Source organism: Nesoenas mayeri, assembly GCF_963082525.1.
Source record: "Nesoenas mayeri genome assembly, chromosome: 3".
Classification (NCBI taxonomy): Eukaryota; Metazoa; Chordata; class Aves; order Columbiformes; family Columbidae; genus Nesoenas; species Nesoenas mayeri.
The window spans coordinates 39,275,841-39,300,512 of NC_137544.1; the positions used below are offsets into that span (position 1 = coordinate 39,275,841).

Below are 24,672 nucleotides of genomic sequence, written 5' to 3' on the forward strand. Positions count from 1 at the left end.
TGTTCTGTCACATGTATTTGATCAGGCTTAGTACTCGGGGCAGGAGCTGATGACGACAACTATTTCAAGTGCGTTACGTTATGGGGATTTCTAAAAGCTAGACGGCGAAGATAACAGGCTGCCAGCTTTAACCTGTTGCTCTTTGGCGCGCTCAAGGAACACGGCAAGGACTTCTGCCCGTGCGCCGCTCCCCGCGTGAAAATTTAGAAGCAAAAGTGCTTCCTTCTGGGCTTTGTCTCCTTCAGATGAACAGAACTATGTCCTGTTCTCATGCTCTGAGAAGTGTGAAAAGGGGACTGTTCAGCTAAATCACATCTCACCACCAACCTCCTGAACACAATGCTGTAATCTTTTCCTCCTCTCCTTCCACCTGTTAGCAATTATCCACCACTGACAGCTACATAAAACAGTTTAAATGTTAACACTGACATGCAATCAAAGGCATTTCCAGGAAACCAAGTCTCCTTAAAAATAAAAGGAGATTATGCAACGGAATCTCCCTGGCTACTTTGATTTTTATTACACTGATTGTTTATATTGCCTTTTGAGAGCAGGTCAGCTGTCCAAAAGGAAACACCAAATTGTCCCGAGTAACAGCTGACAATGCTCAAAATTCTTGGTCTTAGCTGCGCATTACGTAACTTTGCTAATGGAGGGGAGCATCTGAAACATGTCCTGCAGCCGCAGCCCCTCGCCCGCAGCACCCGCCAGCCCAGCTCCCTCCCAGGCATCACATTTTTAACCTTTTAGATACTTCTCATTCAGCATCATCTCCTCCACATAACTCCATGGCCTATCTTGACAGGTGTTTTGATTTGCAACAGTTACTACAAAAACGTAAGACTATTTAATGTTGAATCAATACATTTAATGGTGTCATATTTTAATTTTTTAAATAAGGGTATTATTACATGTAGGAACACATTACCACAAAACAACAATAAAAAATTCTCAGTGTCACTTTACCATTTGTCATGACATCTTATAGTCTTATAGTACTATGAGAAACAAGCATGTAGGAAAATCAAGAAGCATTACAGAATGGGAATATATTCTTTACTCTGACTACACATTAATCTGAATTGCAATCTTGATCATTTGCTTCTGAAATTCAGGGGAAGTATATACTTACCTAAGCAATAATGGCTATATTATGTTTAATACTTCGATATTAGAGATCATGTGAATGACAAATCTATGTCAAAATTTCTGAACTTGTTCACTTGCAGTGAACTTTTTCAATACCTAATCATTTAACAAACAAGATTATTCATTTAATAGAATTCTGTACTGTGGATACTTTATCTGGCTGACACAGCTCATCTCAAGATATGGGCGATCCACCCACGGCCGATACAAAATTATGCGCACATTTCATTCAACAACACTGTTCTAAAATTAGCTCAGCTGAAATAGGCTTGCAAAAATATCTGAAATTCTAATTTCAGATTAGCAACATTCGTGAATTTAAAGAACCCAGCACATGTGTTGCTGAAATATTAGAACATGGCTGCCAAAATGTTAAAATAATCAGGGTGGGGTGCAAGAAAGCAAAGAAAATGCCTTGGGGGGAGAAGGAGGGGCCAAAAGTGTTGTGTTGTAATAAAAGACACCTTTAAATGAAATATCTTCAAGTTAGTAGCATGAGGGAAGAGCAAGCTCTACTAGGCAATGCCATTTTAATTAGTGTAACTACTGCAGACATCTGGCAAATAGCTTGGACAAAGCTGAAAGAGACTACGAATCAACAAATACTTATTGCTCCAGATTCAAGACAAATGTCAATTGAAAAATGTAATATACAACACACAATCTTTATTTGAAATTATCAGTGCTACTTCTCTATGCTCTCCTCTTACAGTTTTGATCTTGTTCTTACCTCTACCTCCATTTAAAACTATTTTTTTCTCATTATAAAAACTAAGATTTATGTAAAAGCAAATAAGTTAATATACAGTGGCTTGATGTACTATGTCAGGATTACAATGGCTTATGGGATTTTAAGATTAAAAATCAAACATCACAAATATACTCCCTGGTCTCAAAAAACCCAATTTCTCATATTGTTCTTTTCTAAACTGAAATTCAAAAGGTACAGGAAACTTCCATCATGTGCTGCCTCACATACTCCAGCAAAATCAAATTATACAACTTATTAAGGCTTTTGATCACCTCCTCAAGCATCCAGACCGGCTATGAACTCTTCTCCCTGCCCTTCAGCAGATACTTACGTCTCCTTTTACAGTCTCTTATTTGTGCACAGTACTCTCTCTTCCTTACACACCTACAAGACCCAAACCTCCCTCACAGTATTGGATGATCAGTGGATGTAACAGGGCTAGAGGACATTTTAAAGAAGTTAAAACATCGATCTGAATTCCAGAAGAACGAAGTGATCTGAGGAGACAAGAGTGGGATTTCTGGCTTATACTGGTTTTAGAAGTAGATGGAAAAATTACAGAGCTATAGAATCTAACTCCAATCCACTTTCTAAAGACACTCAACAAAATGTGTCTCTCTTGAGTAATCATTTATGCAGTGTAAATGCTATAAAAATCTGAATGCTGTGGCACAGTTTCAGATGACAAAATTACAAAGCCAAATGCACACATGCTATATATATGGGATGTCTAATGTTGTCAGTGAAGAAAAGGCTGTACTTGAAGGTATATTTGCTAGATGCTGCTTGACTGGTTTGTAGCAAAAAGGTGTTCTTGATCATATTATACACTATACTTAGATTTTTCTGATTGTTTCTTTAAACATGTAACTGCTTAAGCCTTTTATACTTGCTTGGGTTTTTGTTTTTCATAAAATGTTGACACTTATTATATATATGCTATATATATTGTATATACTATAAATTTGAGAAGAAAAAATGGTTACTTCACTTGGATATCTGGTTGCAAGATACCACCACTGAAAACTACTTTGCCAGGTTGTTACACCAAAAAGGAACTAGTTGATCCATTTTTCAAGTTTTGTAAGCTCGTCACACAAAATAACATCTTAAATGAAAGATCTGTTCACACTTATTTAAACATATTTAGACAAAAGAGCAAATATATATTAAAAGCTTCCACTTCTGCCAACATTTTACCTTCAATTGATAAACACTTGTATTTCACGACCTCGGCAGCATAATCAGTTCACGGACGAAAGGCAGCCGAGGCAACACATTACAAAAAACCCCAGTGACAGCAGATGTAGTACTCATACTTCTAAAATAGCCCTGCCCCAAAGCAGCTGACTCACGGTAACACTCCTGCCCGCTGCGTCCCCTGCCTGCACTGCCTGCCCGCGGCCTCCCCTTGCTGGGTAGCAGCTGTCTCTCCATGTGCTCAGCAGAACCACCGGCAGCAGCACACGGTGGGTCGCAGGACAGAAGGGTTGCTCGCCCTGCAGACAGACGGACGTGCCCAGGGAAGTTTGGAGAAGCCAGGTATGTGGCAGAAATGCTAAGGAATGTAATGGGGCAGGATAGAGACTCATATGCCAATTTGGGTATTTCAGAAGTATATACTAGAAGGGGAAAAGTGTGTTAAGAGGCCAGGATTGAAATCCACATGCTGAGACAGTAAGGAAACAGGTGAGAAATAGGCCATGTTATATTGTCTTTAAAAGAATAAGCATGGTACTTTTGAATAACTGTTTTAAGTATACAGATAATTAGTTTACTGGGCAGATGATCACATCCCTGTCATGTAATGATTAATCTCTTTTTTCCAGCCCTATGATTCTTATGGGAAATCTGTTCTGATGACCAGAAAACCCATTAAAGCCCAGGCTTAAGTGCAGACAACTTATATCCTTTTTCCATTGTGCACATACTGTCTTTTAGCTTAAATAGTGCTCTCTTCCTAGTCTTCAGCTGCAGATTCATCTATAGAAAGCAATTATTAATTTCTCTGCTTACATCTTGTGGGCTAAAAAGCCATGCTTATAGATTCTTCTTCATAGACTCCATACCATGCAAGTAACTCTTCTTGCTGTTATTTCAGAGCCCATGTATGTTTCTTTTCTGTGGCTGCCCTGAATTCCTGATTAAACCTCAACAAGGACTTGTAAAATAGTGTTAGTGCCTCCTTATCCTTCACAGAAATGAACATTAAGATTTCAAATGGTTTTTCACAACCGCTTTGCATTTGTGGCTTATACTACCTTAGATTAATCTGCATGCATCTGCTATGCTCCTTTGCTCCTTTACAGTCATCTTATTAAACTGTTGCTAGTGTATGACCCACAGTGTACGACCCTGGATTTTAACCTATTTCTATTTTTACCTCCCCAGTCACAACAAAACTCATCCTATGTGATACACTAATCCTCCTTTTTATGAGTAGTCACTTCTGCTAAAGCATTAACAGTGAATTTCATTGTTGTGCCTTTTAAGACCTAAATACCTTATGAGTAAATTTTGAGAAAATTCATTAATATGCTTACTCAACCCTACACCTTCTTTCATTTCTACAGGTTGCTATTTCTCTCGTATCTATTCCAAATTCACCTTGGAATTCCCATCCTGTCAAGTTCAATTAAAATAGTCCAGCTGAAGACTATCTAAATGACTTGCTCTACCTAAGCAAGTAAAACCATTAGACTGGTACAATTTATTTTGGGGAAAATCCCATGTCCTTTTATTTCACTGACTTTTTAACAGTTCTCTAAAAGTTTAGAGGTTTCCTGGACGCCTCAGTGCTGCTGCATGCAGCCAGTAGAGGCTCTCAGTTTCTAGAGCTTGTTTACCAGGCTCTCATCACATGTTGACACTGCGGAACTTGGGGGATCTCTTTACTTTCTTTTCCCATGCTGTCTGAGGATTTCTAAGGATTTCATTTATGTCATGGCAGGCCAGGTCAGTGCAAAGCTACAGTAGAAAACTTCCTTGCTGATTTGTTTGCCTCAATGCCAAACAGGTTTTCTTTTCATGGGTAGTGCTATTGTTCTTTGGAATCTACTTGTTGGCATTCTGTGTTTTTATAAGTAAACTTCAATATAGTTATTTGAATTAAACTTTTGTACAGAATAATCTTTTGCCTTCAACTTTAAAACAGAGAAATCCACTCTGACTGCAAAAAAACAGGAATGGCAAAGGGAAACAATATGCTGTTAAGTAAATATAGGCTTGGGATAGATGAGAATTGTTCATTAAAGTCCAAGCTGAAATTACCAGCTATGGTGCCTGATTACTGATTTTCTTCCTGTCAGAAGCCTCTTCTATAACAATAATTTTAGCCTGCATTGACTTAAACACAACGTAAATACCTCATGCAGACACATTTTAGCTCTAGAAAAGCAGAGTCAGATATAAGAATTACATAGATTAAGTGTTAATTTTTTTTAATCACAAATATCACATGGATTTGAAGTTCTGTGCATAATGTGGTCAAGTGTTTGGGTTTTTTTTCTACTAATACTTGATTACATTAAAAATGGGTGCTCAAACACAACAAAGATTAAAGCAAGATAATTACCTAGACAGGAATTCTTCAACTTAAGTCCATTTTCACCAAATGAGGTATTGTAATAGACAACTACATATATAGTTTTCCTCTATAAGACGACTCTTAAGTTCATAAAGGAAAAAGTCCTTTATCGAGAGAAGTAAGTTTGAACTAGAAGATGGAATTATTTACTGATAAAAGTAAGTTTATCCTAAAATATCACACTGCTCTTTACAGAGACATTATGAAAAAATTATTGGGATAATTTCTAGTTCTGTCCTAGAGCAACTGGAGCAAGAAGTATTTTTAGCAGTCTGATCATTATTCCGGCATCTTAACCAACTGACCCGTTCACCTGGTCTGCGATACCTGGTATGATGATCTCAGGGACATCCAGAATGTTGCCAAATGAAGCAGTTTTACGATGGCCTCGTTTAGGCTTGGAATAGGCTGAAAAAATACACATATACAATACACATGCAAAACACTAAAATGGCAATAGCAAAATTATTAAACTTCTAATATTGCATTTTTCATAAACTTGGTTAACTATAGTTCATGCAAAAATGTGTCATGCAGAATAAACTGCATTGCCTTCCACTCATGCTTACACATAGTAAAGCAACTGTTAAAAAGCAAAAAATGCAGAACTAGCCGTCATTACAACACCGTGTAATTAGTTATAGTTAGCAACACAAAAGTCAAACACAGAAAGCAGCATGGCAACAAGGAAGGGAAAAAATCAAATGTAATTATCGAAACAGAGAACAAATTAAATTATTTCAGATCACCTGTATACTCAGAATAAATTCCTGATTGCCTGAACTTAGACAACGTTTTATCTTTAGTGTGGGGTACAAACTATCTTATAAACAAGATTAACAGTTGGGTACTTCCGTTTCTTTGAATCATGTCCTTTTAAAGGAAACCTCATTTGTTTCTGGAAAAATGCTTACTCTTACCACATTTGACAATCATTCCTGCCTTTCATTCTTTTGTCCTATTAGTGAAGATTTTCTGTTTTAGAAACTGGATATCACTACCAACCTTTTAATTTTTGAACAATGTTCAAGAAACACTATATACTTTGGAATAAAATCTAATAATACATTTTAAATTTTTATTTTAGTACTTGTTTAGTTTAAGATAAATAGTTCCCATTCAGAGAAAAGTCTGAATACATCTCTCAAAGGTAGAGCACTGCAGCATATCCATCTCAAACTTAAAAAGCAATGGTGATGTGCATTATGTGATTTACACTTAATCTTGCAACAGATGGAACAAGAAGATTAAATAATTATTGACCTGATTTGCTCTTAACAACAGCCCAATTCTCACCCAGCCACACTTTTTTGTTCAGGTTCACAACATATTATTTCTGTCACACAGTTAAAAAGAGTAAAAAAAACAAAGCAAAACCAATACAGTGCGGTTTCAGCTCTTTTTGAAAGAGTTACAGTCAGATGGGTTTGATCTTATTTCTAGTAGTCCACTATTGCCTGAAGTGATTTCTTAAAAAAAGTAACTAGTATGTTCAATATATACTTTTGTTTCAAGAAAAAGAAACCCTCCAGTCATTAAAAAAAGTCTTAGAATATTTTGAAATAATAATTAGTACTCAGAGCAATGTACAAACCAGGAAAATTAAAAACTCACACAAAGGAGGTCCGGGTTATCTCCACTAATGTAAAAAATATACATTGACTTTAGAGTATCAGTGACCAAAGTGAGTCCTGACGTATTTTAAAATAAAACCAGTATGTTGTTATGATCAGGTAAGTACACAGCTGTCTTCTGTGTTAGGAAACCTTTAGAGATATTCATGGTGAGATGTGCTACACAACCATCCAGTCAAGGACTGACAATACAAAAGACAAATCTTGAAATAAGGCTTTGAAATAGGAACACAAAGTAAAAAGTGTTTAGGGCAAGATAAATATAATGAGTAACTTCAGTATTTAGTAAAACAAAATCCTGGAGTAATCATAATACAATGGAGAACAAAAATGAAATAGCCATGGTGCACAAGAAAGCCAGAATATGATGCGTATTTCATTATTAATTGCAGTTACTTGATTACCCTGATTTTCAGATCGGTAGAAAAATATGAGAACCCTGGACTAACCAAAGTAATTTTGCCTGATTATATATATCTGTGGTTATATACCGTAACAAAAGTTTCACATATGAAACTTAAAACCTTAAGTTTGCATAGATTAACAAACAATATATTGGATGAAGAAAAGAGACAAGAAAATGTTTGCCAAGTATACACATTTTTATTAATTTGCTCTTCTGGGAAGAATAAAGATTGCTTTCACCATAAAATTATGTATTTTTACTTACACATAAATTCCAATTCACTTAAGGATTCAATGGTTAGACAGAACAGTTTATAGTTACCTGAAGTAAACCTGGCAAAACAGCTGTAGCTTTTTGTTTGTTTTAAACAAAATATACCAAGGCTTTAATTATCTGATAAATAAAAATCTAAGTTTGTTTCTGCAATCTGTCAAAGTGGATTTTAAAATATATTTGGGAACATGCTGAAGTTTAAAAACACCTTTTAATTTCAGAATATTGTAGGAATAACCTTGAAGGAAATGTTATTTTAGAAATAATTATGCTGTCAGAGATGGAATAACATTATTTCAGATTCAAAGGAGAAAGTTGTGCATTTGGAATAATACTCATATTTAAAAGTTTCATAAAGATTTTTTTAAAAGGTAAAAGTCTCATTTAACAAAAGTGATCTCTTCTGCAACCTTAAAAGTACCCAATTAAAATACTCAACTTTGTTGAGTGTACAACAGTGAATGAAGCCATTTTCCCGCACAATTAATTAAGACTATGTGAAAAGTTAAAGTATTTTCACATGGCTGATGGCATTAACTCTCTATAAGACTATGCATGTTTTACACCTTCCTTCCAATTCTTTAGTCTAACTCCCAAACATGCTTTAATTTTACCTGTGATGGATGCTATTCTTGCTTCTATTTCAGACATGTCAGCACTCATCCTCTTGGCTTCTCCCGAAACAAGGGCTGACGGTGGTCGTGCACGAGCATCTGACAAGCTCTCCACGCTGCTCCCACGAGAGGGGGGTAAACTCAAACGGCCAGGATCACCCTGTTTCAACAGTCACATTTTTAAAAAAGCAAAAAAATCTGCAGGAGCCCCTCCGTGATATGCACAGTATGTAGGTTAAAATATATTTTTACAATGTGCATCTTAAAAATGACAAGATTTAAAATTTATAATTCAAAAATGGTAATAATTTAGCTACTATTGGCATAGAAGAAGCAAATACCTGCAACTATCAAAAGAATCTAACTTTACCAGATGAAAAATGAGTAGAATTAGGCCAATACTGTCACAAGAGAATATTTGTATTTTGAAATAAAACACAGTATTTTAAAAATTCATATAAATGTTTCATCCTTTCATGTCATGCCAATATTTTGGTTCTAAATTAAGGCAGCAAATTTCATTTATTTATTTATTTATTTTAACCTTATGAATACTTTTAAATGAACTTTTTTCTTATTTAATTGGCGATCTTTTTAGAGCCTTCCAGTTTACCTTTTTGGAATCACTCAATATTTTTCCATACCCTTTCATGTTCTTTTCCTATAATTAACTGGTTCCAGTTTTGTACTCTTTCTGAAAGAAGACACTAATGTTTTGTAATAGTTACAACACTTTTGATAATTTCATTATTATGGTTCAAAATTGCTTATGGTGGCTTACCGGCTGCTTTGCTGTGTTTTTCATTTGCTGCGCCAATTTTGACTCTAAGCGTTTTATAGTGTCATTGGTAGAAGCTCCTTGGAAATCACTTGGTTCCATGTTAGCATCACTCTTGTTACTTGTGTTTGTAGAAGTGATGTCCATGAATGAACCTAGAAATTAATAACAAGGAAAATATTTGAGAATTTCCATTAAAAATACTAAAGTGCATCTCTTCACTTGAGCATTCTCAGAAGCCTAACCTTGCTTTAAAGCAACTTTAATGAAAAGCGAACTGCAAGATCACAACAGATCCCTTAATGTAAAAAGTAAAAGGAGTGAAAAAGACAGAATACATGACGAAGTACTATGAGGAAGTCAATCATCAGCATGCTCTGAAATTGTTGAGGTACATGTTATATTAACAACACAACCAGCAACCTCATTCACAATTAATGACTAAGTCCATCATAAACCATAGAGCAGCAGAAATACCTGAAAAATAACAGATAATGTATATTCACAGTTTGAAGTGATAAATATCTTAAAATCATGTGCTGAGGGGTGAAGAACAGCTAGTGAAGTCAGTACAATGCCGCAGCTGAAAAGATTTTGTAGTATACAGGTCACTAAGTTGCAAAGTAGCCAGGAAAACTTTATCCAAAGTAACAGCAATTTGTTTGGAGACAGAAAACAAACCAGCCAAGCAGTGGAAGGTGAAGACACCTAAGATTTAAAACAACTGAAGTGGGAAAACTGTACTCTAAAAAATGAGAAGACCAAACAATCTTTATTCTCTGTTATTAAAATGATTTATCTGAGGGCAACACTACCTGAAAGCCTAACCCATGTTTAGTTCCATTCACCTTTCTAGTGATTTCTGTGCACTTCATTTAAATTACTGCATTTGCTGCATCTTAACATAGAACAACTGCAAGTTTAAATTGCAGACATCATAAATGAAAGCAGGTGCAGCTTTCAAGAATAATAAAAAAAATTAAAATGCTCAACTCCTAAACATTAAATATGAGTCAAAAAGTGTAAATTGGTAGCAACCTTCCTGTGGAAAAAAGGAGGAGACCTTAAACTTGGACATTCAGAGACAGCTTTTATTATATGCTTGTTCTTCATTAAAGGTTCACTTCAGGAAAATAATTTGGCTGAGAACACAAAATATGAAGTGGTACAAGATCTTTAAAAAAAAAAAACAAAACAAAATAGACTCCTGCCAATGCTTAAGGTTTTGGAAAGGTTACCTTTCCCAATTTGAGTTCAAAATCGATATGAGAATGTGCTTTATAATCTATCTGCATCATTTCATGTTGCTGTTCTTTTATTTATACAAGTGTACCTGTACTAGTGGCGGAGTTACTTTGGCCTTCATCTGAATACTGGCAAGGATACTGCAGAGGTTCATCAGCTCCTGGAAAGTACTGTGAAAAAACAACAATAATTTGATTAAAAAGTAATTAGCAATTGCTTTAAAATTATTGAAATAGTACCTCATAATTTATAAATATAAATTATATGTTAAGTTTATAATAATATATTTGAGTAGTAAATGCAATTATTTTAGTGATACACTAAATTACACCTGTAACCATTTTTATTAATTTCCCTAAATGTGTTATGAGTTAGTGTACCTCTCCCATAAGGGGAGGAATGATTTCCTTTCTCTACTGCAATAATTTGATAATTCATATCAAAGAGAGAGAGAAAACATGCAAGGTCATCTTTGAAGTGTGATAAAAGGCATACAGAATCACAGAATGTCAGGGATTGGAAGGGACCTCGAAAGATCATCTAGTCCAATCCCCCTGCCGGAGCAGGAATACCTAGATGAGGTTACACAGGAAGGTGTCCAGGCGGGTTTTGAATGTCTCCAGAGAAGGAGACTCCACAACCCCCCTGGGCAGCCTGTTCCAGTGTTATGTTACCCTTACAGAGAAGAAGTTTCTTCTCAAATTTAAGTGGAACCTCTCGTGTTTCACTTTGAACCCATTACCCCTTGTCCTACCGTTGGCTGTCATCGAGAAGAGCCTGGCTCCATCCTCGTGACACTCACCCTTTATATATTTGTAAACATTAATAAGGTCACCCCTCAGTCTCCTCCAAGCTAAAGAGACCCAGCTCCCTCAGCCTTTCCTCATAAGGGAGGTGCTCCACTCCCTTAATCATCTTTGTTGCCCTGCGCTGGACTCTCTCCAGCAGTTCCCTGTCCTTCTTGAACTGAGGGGCCCAGAACTGGACACAATATTCCAGATGGGGTCTCACCAGGGCAGAGTAGAGGGGAAGGAGAACCTCTCTTGACCTACTAACCACCTCCCTTGTAATACACCCCAGGATGCCATTGGCCTTCCTGGCCACAAGGGCACAGTGCTGGTTCATGGTCATCCTGCTGTTCCCCAAGAGCCCCAGGTCCCTTTCCCCTACACTGCTCTCTAATAGGTCATTCCCCAACTTATACTGGAACCTGGGGTTGTTCCTACCGAGATGCAGGACTCTACACTTGCCCTTGTTATATTTCATTAAATTTTTCCTTGCCCAACTCTCCAGCCTGTCCAGGTCCCGCTGGATGGCAGAACAGCCTTCTGGTGTGTCAGCCACTCCTTCCAGCTTGGTGTCATCAGCAAACTTGCTGATAGTACACTCTATTCCCTCGTCCAAATTGTTGATGAATATATTGAATAATACAGGCCCCAGTACTGACCCTTGAGGCACTCCACTAGATACAGGCCTCCAACTAGACACCGCCCCATTGACCATGACTCTCTGGTTTCTTTCCTTCAGCCATTTCACAGTCCACCTCACTACTCGGTTGTCCAGACTGCACTCCCTCAATTTCCAAACTTAATAGCTTATGAAATTATTAAGATACTAAAATATATTTAAATACCCGCATCAAGTGTGTCATTATTTTAACAATTTCCTCCATGGATGGTCGTTGCGAGGGATCCTTGGACCAACAACGGGTCATTAGACTCTCAATTGGTTTAGGTAAGTTTTTGATCAGTGGTGGTCGAGTACCTATGATTGGAATTAGAAAAAACCCCTTAATTTGTTAAACAGACTAAAGGACAACTGACATCGACCGATCTATTTCTGGCATTTTGCTAAATACATGCAGGAAAAAGGTACTGTTAGGTGTCAACTGAAAGAACTAGCATGTACTTGATTTTCTCTCTTACAAACACAAAAATGACCAAAAAAGTTCCTCTGCACTACATACAAGTTACAATTACATACGAACAAGTAGAAAGAAAATTAAACTTTTCCTGTAGTAGTTGTTTGAATAAATTAACTGACTGACCCAATACAACGTAATACAATGGCTAATGAATATGTTACCGCTTTCTGAAGAATAAAGCTCTAGAACAAACTACAAAGCAAGCAGTGACAGTCTTTGGTTTCTACCACTGTACTAACAAGAAAACAAAAAAAAGGAAAAAAGTATTTTTGAGGGCTCATATTGCTCCTAAGAACTTCCTGAAAAATTACTAAGCACTGGAAGTACCAATTTCACGTGACTTTTTCATGGCCTATACACATTTTTAATTATGTATTTTACTTCAACTACTGCATAACTGTTTAGCTGTCTTTTTGTTCAAGTTTCTATTCTTCTTACTATTTCAAGAGTAAGTACAATTAACTGACATTCAATTGTGTTTGATACATAAGATGCAGGGACATTTTGCATAGAAAGCAGCAAGTATTTAAAAATGTATTAACTATAACAAGTAATACATGAAGTGCCACAATGATTTCATGTGTGATGAAGTACACTAACACTTCCTTCCTAAAAAAGAAAAGCAAAGGGGAAAAAGGAAGAAGAGAAAAAGGGACAAGTTCTTAGAGCAAAAATTGGGACAGATAGGGAATTTGTCTTCCTCTAAAGGACACTTTTGCACCTTATTGAGGCTTTCTGATTTATAACTATTACTTTTACACTTACTTTTACAGTTAATGCTTTTATGCAAGGCAATCATCACTCCCAATCTCAATAACTTGTGTCCCTGAAAAACGGACATGGGAATCTCTTTCTTCATTCAAAAATGCCATTTGCAAACGTCTGTCTTCATGCATTATTAAGACTGTAATGCTCATCCATCCTGTCACTGTCTATCCCTTTCTTTCTTCATTGAACAGGATGCCTGTGCTCACCTTAAGCTTCTATCATTTAGTATGGAAGCAATGACACTCGGGCAGAGCACCAGCCTTCAGTGATTCTTTGTTAGCTACATCTTACAAACAAGTTTGTGCTTTCTTTGGTGTTGTCTTTCACAAATGGCAGAAACTCTTTGCAGAAATTCACTGAACTGCTTCACTATCACTACCTTATTCTTCTTAAAACTCTGCTTTGGCATGGTACTTCAAATACACACTGTTAAAAATATTACACCACTAGCATGAAGATACTACTGTCTATGATTCTGACCAGTGTTTTACCACTGCTTTCTTTTGTCTGTTTGAACTCAACCACTGTCTCCTGCTTATATTCTATGCTCCTGAGAATCTGTTCTGCATAGTACCTAGTACAGTAGAGTCCTGCTCCATGACTGCAGGTACATAGACACACAGGTAAAACAATTCAAACAGCAGAACAACAACAAAGAAACAGATGAAAAACAAAGTAATATGTTTAATGCCTAATGGTCCTGGCAGGAATCTGACAGTTTCTGGCATTTCTAAAGACAGGTCAAGTTACTTAAACTCATACATTTACTATAGATGCCCAGTTAAAGGAACACAAAACAAAACAAGACAACCCACAACAAACAACTTGGCTAATAAAATTGTCATTCATCCAGACAGAGAGGTTGTGGAGTGTTTTGTAACACCTGATTTGGATCACTTTTAGAATGTAGTGTCATAACAAAAAGAATGTGGCTCTTTTCCCTTGTTTGTTCACATGCTAGTTATACGTAGCGGGAGATGCAAACACTTTAGCAGCCAAATAACACAAACCCCACACTGACACAGAAGTGGTAGTGTCTATATATTAAGTCTTTATGACAAAAATGCATATTTAATGAAGCGTAAAATGGAAAAACTAGTAATTTAAAGCTGCATAGTTAAGTGTGTTCAGTAAATTTATAGGTCAAATACACAACTTCAAATGCAATAAAGTATTTTCAACTTACCATTGTGAACTGCCCACATTATACGGAAAGCTGGACCACCAATCTCATCAAAAGGTTTCCTACGCGTGATTACCTCCCAGAGAATAATACCCCAACTGAAAACGTCACATTTTTCACTGTAATTGCTACCTGGAAGAAAGCCATCAACATAATTTGCCTCTTTTCTATATAATGCATTAAAATGAAGTACAGCTTGAGCTGATAAATAGCTCTATATGCTTCCTTTCACTTCACATTTGTTTTGCTGAGAAAAAAGAGTTATATAAAGCTGGCCGATTTATGCTAACTTAAGACTGAAATCATTTAACTGTGAGACTGTTAAGAATTCCTCTCTCCGGAAATAAATTATTTCACTTGGAGGCATCCTGGAATGTGTCAGTTTTCTTAAATAATATAAAATGCAATTTATAAAGTTGCAAAGATCTCCTGCATTCAGGATTTAACTCACTACGCTTACTTCCTCTAAATTTTCTTCAACTCACTTCTTCCACGTTAGTCACAATATGCCAGCCATTAACATTTCTGTCATATCCATTCCTCTTTATTAATTAGAGGTCTTTAGCAGAACTAGTAAGTTACTATATGAACAAATTATTAGATTCCTCAATTCCTCACCATCTTATTTCCTTCCTGTTTATTATTCTTACTTCTTGTCATGTCATTACTTAAAAGTTCTTTGACCGCAAATTCAATATTTCTAAGACTCCTGTCAAAGGTGCAGAAGATGCGTAGGTGATATATAATAATGAATAAAAATTTTCAGAGACTGTAAATAAATAATGTATGCTCTGTAACCATAACTCCTGGAAATACTAAAAATAAATGTGAATGGCTAATGACATGAGAATAAATGTGTGAACATACATTATAGAGATTTGCTTATCTGTCTCTGAACAAGTATCAAAATCGGCATGGAATAGCCAAGAGATTATTTTGTTAACATGTAATCAGAAAGCATCACTGAGATAAATAATTTCATAAACAGAGCAACTGAAGAAGCTTATTTTCATGTGGGTACTCATCACATCACATCCAATCACAACAGTCTCCACTCTCTTTATGAGCAATCTTCCTCTGCTGCCAGACCTCTGAGGAACTGTGCAGGGAGAGCAGGGCATTCTCACTCTAGTTCTTGCAGCCCCAGTCAGTGTGCAAGGCAGACAGGAGAGCCAGGCTGCAGCACAAACCGCAAGTCCCCTCGAACTGAGAGGTACTAACGTGGATTTCTCCCAGATACTGATTTTACAAAACTCTCTAAGAACTTGGCATCTCCAAAAGTCTTTGTGCCTCTATCAAAGTAGCCAAACATGGCTAACGAGTTCAAAAATTACTGAAGGGGAATAACAAATTCAGCTTTATCTGTCAGCTTATTTTCAAAGGTGCCTGGAAAAAAGAGTATCTGTAAATAATGGCAGATTGCTAAGGGAAGTGAAACAGTCTCTCTCAGCTATGCAGCCACAGCACTTTGGTGACACACAGTGTATGACAGGGAAGAAGTGTTCTTCTCCTGTTTGAGCAAGGAAATTCTGTTTTGTGGCCTGGAAGTCTTGGACTAATTCTGAAAAGCAGTGAGAGTTTTCTGTATCGTTTCATTATGTATCGGACCAAGGTAGGATAACAGATTGACACAATAATTCCTTGATTTATCCAATTATCCCAAAGCAATTTAAAAATTGTTTCTTCTAATGGGAGTTCTGAGGTTAGAGTGTTCGCTCTCTTTTGCTTTATACTGATCTAAATGATTATTTCATTTAGATGGTTTGGTCTGTACAAGGCTTTTGGTGCTCTAATGTTTAAAATAGGGGGAAAAAAAAATCTTAACATTAGAACAATTACTTCTATAAGCACTCTGCTATCTACACTATCTTGTGCCTTCATTGTTCTAATCTAAAAATGTTAGTAGTAGAACAGTAATCAAATAATATTAGCACTTATTCCATTGGTGAATTCTGATGCAGTAGCATAAGCAAATTTTTAATAATTTTGACATTTGACATGATAATTTTAGTAGTTTAATGACTGTTTCAACAGTAATCGGTATGCTGCATCATAGAAGCTACTCTACTCCTTTCTTTTCTTGATACTCTTATAAAGATTTGTGTCATTATCAATAAACGCTTCCAGGTCAAAGTATATAAAACCAACTGCAAAGAGAAGGCTTTTGTTGCTGTTCAACAATAAATTTGCAGTAAAAGATTTCTTCGTTTTGCCTTGCTGACTACCTACACCAGAGGAATCGGGATATGCACTGTAAACTCCTACTACAATATACTTCTTTCAAAATCTGCTTTCTATTAAGATTTCTTTGCTAAAAAAATCTAGCTTTAACATTGATTGTCCCATTGATTATTTCTAGAAGAAAAAAAATATCTCTTATTGATACAAGTTAATTTAATAGTAAACAAGTGTTAAGGAAAGAAGCATTCCTAGATAGACTTAAAGAAATAGAATAGGTGCCTCAATATAAAGGGACACAATGGGAAATTTTTAGGCACCAAAGTGCAACAGATCACTCTTGGGTGGGTCCTCCAAGCAATATGCGGGGAAAAAAGGTAACTTCAAAACAAAAGTTCCACAAGTGGTGTGTGGGACGGGAAACACCTCCTAAAAATGCATATAACCACATATAATTTGTTGCTTCTCTATGGAACAAGATCAGTAAAAGAGAAGAGGCCACTTGGATCCAGAATCTGGGAAGCAACTGCTGCACATAGGCACTTGCCAAATAGATCAAAACCAGGACCATCTGCTTCCTAAAGCAGGAAGATGACTTCTCCAGCCCACTCTGCTAATTGCAATAATAATTTGAATTACTGACTGGCTAAAAGGTGTTCAATTTGGAATCTAATATTCACTGGCTTATGTATCTGAAAAACACACAGCAATTATACCTATCCAATTATCAAGTATCAGTCCTCCCCAGCTACGCTCCAAGAAATAGCTTGTTTTCCCACTTAACTAAATTAACTGTTAATAACAAGTTCCTCAGTATGTAGCAAAGAGGAAGTACATCAAAACTCTAGATTACACAAAAAGCAAACAAAAATGGAGTTACAAGAAAGTGGAGGACTGGAAATGAAGGCAATTATGTTCAATTTAGAGACACTAACAGGCAGATTCTAAAGATAAAAGCTGATCAGAATAGGGAGTGAAAGTAACGACTGTATTTAAATGTCAGAACAGTTTGAAATGACATAAGGATCTCAGAAACAGAACAATCATGGGGAAATTGCCCTCTGGCAGTGTTTTACTTGCTTATAAAATAAGAAACAGCAGCTGTCTAAAGGTACTCCTTACGTAAATCTCAGCAGTGACACAAACAAAGGTTCAACATCTTCATGTAATTAACTGTCTGATACTAAAATGAGAGTCAATTCAGTGCTGCTGTTCAAAACTCTGCAATACCATTTGGCAATATACAATCACGCAGATTTTTAAATAAAAGTCAGACTTCCGCCAAGACTTTTTCACCTCAAACTTCAGCACACTGATTGAAATAAATAAAGTAAGATTACATGATGCTCTTACTTCCTATACCAAATTAATTTGCAGTTGCATATCTAGAAAGATCACATAATATTGACACTGTAAATTATTGTTACCTTCAAAAACTTCAGGTGCCATCCAAGCAGCACTTCCCTTATTGTTGGTCATGTGTGTTTGAATATCACAGGCTGTACCAAAATCACAGATTTTTAGAACTGTCCCCCCAGCTACCAAGAGCAAGCTGTCAAAGGAAAAAAAAAACAAAAACAAAACCAAGAACAAAACCAACCAAAACCAAATTAAAATTGTAGGAGGAAACAGTCTGGTAATAAACCACTGATATTTTTATCACAACAACTGTAATTTTAATATAGTTGAGTATCTGAGGCTTTGCTTCTCAGTGCTTTAGTTTTATAATTTGAGAAATAACGTCACTTGTGCCAAATCTGAACATATGAAATATTTTAAAATAATCCAATATATATTGTAATGCATTAACATTTCTACATGCTAGATTTTAGATAAATGTCTTTAGCCATAGTAAACTACTAAGCAGAGTCTGAAAAACAAGTGCTGTAACAATTTTACCACAGAAGACTGCCATTAATGTCAGTCAATGTAGCTATTTATTTAAATGAAAGCATTTAAAGTGACATGTTAACAGCTCTCTAAATCAACACTGGGATTACAATAAAGAATTCAAGATATAACGTGTGGCTTCGAGCTGTAATTTTATCTGCTAATAACTGCAGGCTACCACCAAAATCCCCCTGCTGATCCCCAAATCTCTGTTTCCACCTCATCTGTGAAGCCACATCTGAAGCTGTAAAATGAGTGAGATCAAGAAATTGACCAGGCAGAAAACTACCCATTTTTGTTTCAGTGGGAAGTGATGGGAGATTCTGGTGGTGGTAGTGGAACAAGCAGAAGGAGGAGACAGAGATGGTCATGTCGGGAAAGAGCTCTAATGTATCAGATTAAATATGCTGTTAAAATCAAGCAACCAAACAAGCCCCTCACCTAATGTTCTCTTATTCAACACCACAACCCACTGTAAAATCAGGGCATTTTAAATGCCTGTAATTAGAAATCCAATCCCTATAAAAATCCTCTTCCATGATGCAGGGCAGGAGCAGTTCCAGTTCAATGGAAAGTAACTGAGCACAGTCCATTTCCTGTAATATGCACCCTCATTCTGTAACTGTAGTTTCGAATGCACAGCTTTCATTTAGAATACAGTACATCCAATACAGTTAGTAACAATTAAAGGCATTTCTTTCAAAAAAGGAGAAATTTTTGTAAATGATGTTAAACTGCCATTGCAAGAACACATAGAATTATGAGCCATAAACCTACTTTGGTGGTTTCAGGTCTCTGTGAATTAGAGCCTTTGGTTTCATACTGTGGAGATATGCCACTCCTTGGGAACACTGTAAACACCAACTCATGGCATGTGCAGCAGTATAATGAGGCAGAGGTTCAGCACCATGCAGCACTGCAAAACAAAGGCACAAACTAAAAAGAACTTTATTGCATATTACAACAGATACAAAGGAGTTAACAACATACCAGTCAGAAAGCGCTACGGAATCTAAGTAATTATCAATGCCTCAGCACTGCAACTGAAAATATCCTTCTGCAGACTGTCACAATAATGGAAATGTCAAAATATTTTCCAATTTTTAGCATGCTTTTCATAATTCTAAATATTAAAATTCAATATGAAAGGTGTTGCTTGTTCTCAGCTAGCCCTGCTCAAGTCTATGTTAAACAAAGTGTTAGGGAATAGATCCTTAAACAAAACGTTCAGGGATTTTACAAGTTAAGGGAGAATCTTTTCAGATGTTCCACTAGAAAACCTTAGACGACCGGTATAAAATATAAGAAACTAATATAAAGAAACAAACCAGTCGACTGAAAAGTGTTTTTTTTAAAAGTACACTCCTTTCTCCTTAAAATTCTTTTTGTCCAGGTGACTTCTGTGTATCTCAAAGCATGGAGGTATGTATGAAACAACTTCAAATCAGAACCATTTTGGTTGGAAAAGACCCTCAAGATCATTGCATCCAACCATTAACCTAACTCTGGCACTAAACCATGTCACTTAAAACCTCATCTACACGTCTTTTAAACACCTTCAGGGATGGTGACTCCATCACTTCCCTGGGCAGCCTGTTCCAATGCCTGACAAGCCTTTCTGTGAAGAAATGTTTCCTAATATCCAATCTAAACCTCCCCTGGTGCAACCTGAGGCCATTTCCTCTTGTCCTATCACTTGCTACTTGGCAGAAGAGACCAACAGCCTCCATCCTACAACTTCCTTTCAGGTGTGGATCTATAGTTATATATTAGATCATATTTTCTCTAACACTTTACCTCCAGAAAGACGCTGTGTTGAAATGATACTCACCATTGTACAGGGAACCTCCTTCAGCATACTCCATAACAAGACACACCTTTGGGGGAGGGAGGAGAAAAAAAATAGGGATGGTTTAAATGTAGGGGCCAAAAATAGCTTTTGTAAACTGAAAGGAAAGTTCTTTGAGAGGAACTGCAAAGTCTCTGTACCTAAGCTAATGGAAAATCTATCTATGAAGACTTAATTCGAATGGTACATTTTTAAGAATAAACACCAAAAACCAGTTTTATACTTAGTTCCCTCTGTAAGTTAGTAAAAAGAGAATGACCTGCCTCCCCCCACAATCTTGAAAAGCAAATGCTGTCTTCAAACTGCAATTCACGTGCCTTTACTTTTTTTAAAGTGACTTATAAAAAATGTAAAATACCATGTCAAAATAATTTCACTAGTATGAAGAAAAAAAGGGATGCAGCATTATTTTAACCAATTAAATAGCCCATATTGGAATTAGCTAAGGATATGTCTGTCCTGTCAATGATACTTGCTTTTCTGATTTGAGAATTTGTGGGACTGTTCGCAGCTGTGGCAGAAAGGATTTACTTATCCAGAAAATTGCATGTGAGAATAGGAACTGATTTACAAGCTGTGAATCATGTGTTGCTAACGTATTTTCTTTTCATACTTCTGATTTGCAATTAATAGGACCGTAGATATGAATGACACCATATACTTAATGCACCAGATGCCACTCTGGCAAACTGAAGTATAATAGACATTTAGAAATAGCTTTGTGGTTTTCTTGAATTTATTTCTCATAGGGGATAACAAAAAACCCAAACCAAAACAAAACAAAAAACCCAAACCACACCAAAACCAAACAAAAAAACCCCCAAAACCTGAAAATATCAACCGACCTACATATCTGTATACTTTCTTATTATGGTTACAACATACAAAATCAATATAAAATATACATTTTTGTATATAAAATACACACTTTGTGCATTGGTGCTTGCACATGTTAAGCTAGTCACCTTTTGTGGTCCTGATAAAGCTGTAACTTACTGGGTTTAGACAGGCTCCATATAACTTGACAATGTTGGGATGGTTTACTCGTGACAGTTGTCGAAGCTGCAAAACAAATCACACTTTATTTCAAACCACAGGAAAAAAGGGCTCATGCTTTCTTTTCACATCTATAATTCATACAACACAACAGCAATTACACCTCTATACATCTGTGTAATGTTGGGTGGTGACTTTAGGAATTGTAAGACTGATGTCCCTGTGTGCATTTTAATTTATGTAATTAGGTTCGTGTCTAACTGGAGTTGTATTTAAAATAAATTTTAATGAAATTAAATTTAAAGAATGTATTTTTTTTCATGGTGTTGTAAAAACACTCAAGTCATAAGCACTGTGCAACTATGACCTCTACAGGTCTGGTGCTCTTCCTAGAGCCTCCAGTTTTGGCATCCCTATTGTCTGACTACATAAACAATCTGAATCATAATGGCTTTATTCACAATGTAGATAACTACTGTTCTAAAAACAAAACAAAACAAAAATCCAAACAAAACTACTCACAACCCTATACAAGAAGCCAGCTGGTTTAATATTAATGTAACATAGTTCCAAGAACCTACTGCTGATTATACTATGACAATCAGAGTATTTTGCACTGAAATTTTTCTTTACTGGGAGGTAGTAGAAGTAAAAAAGGATTTCTTTTCCATTTACACAGACTTCTGAAGCAGTTTATGCTGTTCATCATCTAGGGAGCTAATGTTAGTTCTTCTATAAACTTCAGAAGTTCTGAAAAAACAGAATGGAGTTATTACAACTGATGCTTTCCTGAATCTCAGTAACTACTGAAGTATTTCTGGGATTATTTTCTCAGACGTCTTTCAAATACAAAAATTCTAAAGAGTCCAATCAGATGTACGCAGTATTAAATCAGACTCAAAGTAGTAACATTAAGAACTTTCCACAGTAATAAACTATATATAGATATTTATATAGAGAGGCCTATTATAATACAAATATGCTTCCTTTAACCCTTCAGTGTGTTACATTTTTAGTTCCAAAATTATGAGGATTTATTTTTAACATATCTTGTATATCTTTAACATCCTAGATTCCTACTGACTAAATACTAAGCAGCATGTCATAATGTATCTCACTTAAACTACATGGCTAACTTTTGATTCTACAATATGTTGTGTATCTCGGAAAGTTTATCAGTGTTTCTGAACTATTCAAGATCTTTCTGAAGAAGTTAGACACTGAATGGAGTGATTGCCTTTAAGTGATTTACACATATTAATAAACTTTCATTCTTTTTTTCTTACATGTAATTATTTGAACTACTGAAAAAACTAAGCAACTGTTTCAAGCATGGATCTGATGGTGTGAAGAACCTACGCTGGAGCCCCTGAAGCGTTAATCGGCTCCAGGATATTGGATGGATATTTCCGCTGCGCACTGCCTAGACATCAGGACAGAATCCAGGAACTGGTTTTTCCCTGACCTGTGTGCCCTGACAGGTGTTCTGTTCTGCATGACAAGGGGTTCAGACCTGTACTGGGTACCACAAGCTGCATTTACCTCGTAATACAGACACAGCTGTCAGTACACTAAATGCACTCATGAACAATCTCTACCAAATCCCATGTTTTCCAGAAAACTTACTGTACCTCTACAATGAAGGCTTTTCTTTCAGATTCACTTTCTATTTGTTTAATGGCTACGTCTTTAGCTCGCCATTTTGCCTTGCAGACCACACCAAAGGCTCCTCTTCCAACAACCTAGAACAAGACAATACAAAACACAAGAGTTAAAACTTGAAGTGGATTCGTTCGCTGGGCAGGACTTCGCAAACAAAAAAAGAAATTTAACTTAGAAAACTGAAGACACAAAGAATTGAATTTTGCAGAAGCAATTTAATATGATGCCATAAAAGCACAACAGGTGCTTAGCTAAGCTTCCTCCAGAGATCATTTACAGAAGAATTGGAAAAAACACATACAAAACTTTTTATTATTAACATGCAGTAATAGTATTTTGGAAAAATGTGATCTTAACTATTTTCTTCTTAACTCAGAAGAAAATTGGAGGAAAGATGGCAAATTTATTTTTATAGATCACAGAATCACAGACTGGCTGGGGTTAGAAGGGAACTCTGAAGATCATCTAGTCCAACCCACCTGGCTAAAGCAGGTTCACCTAGAGTGGATCGCATAGGAACGCATCTAGGCGGGTTCTGAATGTCTCCAGATATGACCAGTGAAATTATATCTATCTGTTGTATTCATTTATGCTTGCTAGTAACACGAATTCAAACTTCTGAAATGTACATGCATATGCAAACAATTGCACAGGCCTATGCTGAAGTCTGGATAAGGTATTCAATGTGCTCCAAGTTATCCTTTCATCTTCTTACAGATGCCTCAATAGTGTGAGAACGGTAAACTCTTCTGAGACTCCTCTAAACAAACACAGCATCTGTACAAACTATGCTTTCTCTATTTGTTGAAGTCTGCTTTCTAGTTTACTTGGAATTAACATTGCCTAAAAACATACAAAACTAGCCAAGAGTCATAAGTCTTCACTGTAACTTCACAAAAGCAGTCGTGGCAGCTTCTGCAGACTATATTATTCACGAATCCTTTAACATTTGCTGTAAAGAAGCTCTAACACCAGTATTATTTGGAGAAGTTCTTTGAAACAACGCATGAAAACGAAAGCAGGATAGAGACAAGTGTCCTTTTTCTATGAGATCACATTCAGTTACTGGTGAGCTATAAATTATGGTAAATGAAAATTTCACTTCTTTTGTGTTCTTCAGGGGAAAAATGGCAACATTCAGAAATAACAACAAAACATGCATATGCAATGTAAAGTTGAAACTAGAGGGTCACCAAAACAGTGACTCCAGCTGCTACAGGAAACCACAGACAAACACATATGCCCCAAAGAAAGGTGGAAAGAAGAGGAGGGAATGGAGGGTACACAAAGGCCCAGAAGCTAAAGGACAGGAGTTCCTCCATTCCTCCAACTTCAAAAAATGCAAGGCAGGGCAGATGAGAAGGATGAGGTGGGGGGCAAGAAATGGGCAAGGAGCTAAGTGGGCTGGTCTCACATTCTGTATTTGGCCCTAGCAGCTTTTCTTCACTGTTGGCTTTAATGGCATTCTGTGCTCGTGTTCTTAGTCCTTAATTTCAAGTAATGTATCCTGAAGAACACCACAGATACTTCTAATGAAATAAACACTTCTTTGGGAGGTGAATGAGAAGGGAAAGGAAGAAAAGTAGGGAGAGAATGGACAGAAAGCATCTACAAATGTGATTATCACAGCAGTTTATTATGGCAGAATTTAATTTTACTCTCTTCCTTATATGGGTAATGCACGCAATATGAATATTGTTTTTGGATGGAAAACTCCACCTTCCAAAATTACAAAGCTCTTCACCAGAAAATCACAGTTATTTATGACTTTATCCAATAAAGAAGG

General features: G+C 36.4%; 1 protein-coding gene across 5 annotated transcripts in view; it reads right to left on the reverse strand.

The window, feature by feature from the left end:
- Nucleotides 1-24,672, reverse strand: part of MAP3K7 (mitogen-activated protein kinase kinase kinase 7) — a 51,273-nt gene that overhangs the window by 15,062 nt on the left and 11,539 nt on the right. For 4 of the 5 annotated variants that reach the window (XR_013921934.1, XM_080341097.1, XM_080341096.1 and 1 more), the window contains exons 2-12: nucleotides 22,856-22,966; nucleotides 21,225-21,290; nucleotides 20,211-20,256; nucleotides 19,157-19,295; nucleotides 17,917-18,041; nucleotides 14,315-14,443; nucleotides 12,070-12,200; nucleotides 10,525-10,606; nucleotides 9,195-9,346; nucleotides 8,414-8,573; nucleotides 5,814-5,894 (exon numbers count right to left, since the gene is read on the reverse strand). Coding sequence is in view for 4 of the 5 variants with exons in the window: in XM_080341097.1 (XP_080197223.1) it covers nucleotides 5,814-5,894; nucleotides 8,414-8,573; nucleotides 9,195-9,346; nucleotides 10,525-10,606; nucleotides 12,070-12,200; nucleotides 14,315-14,443; nucleotides 17,917-18,041; nucleotides 19,157-19,295; nucleotides 20,211-20,256; nucleotides 21,225-21,290; nucleotides 22,856-22,966 (1,222 nt within the window). In the remaining variant the exon portion in view is untranslated. The remainder of the gene's footprint in view (nucleotides 1-5,813; nucleotides 5,895-8,413; nucleotides 8,574-9,194; nucleotides 9,347-10,524; nucleotides 10,607-12,069; nucleotides 12,201-14,314; nucleotides 14,444-17,916; nucleotides 18,042-19,156; nucleotides 19,296-20,210; nucleotides 20,257-21,224; nucleotides 21,291-22,855; nucleotides 22,967-24,672) is intronic. The other variant, XM_080341098.1, reaches the window with a different exon arrangement.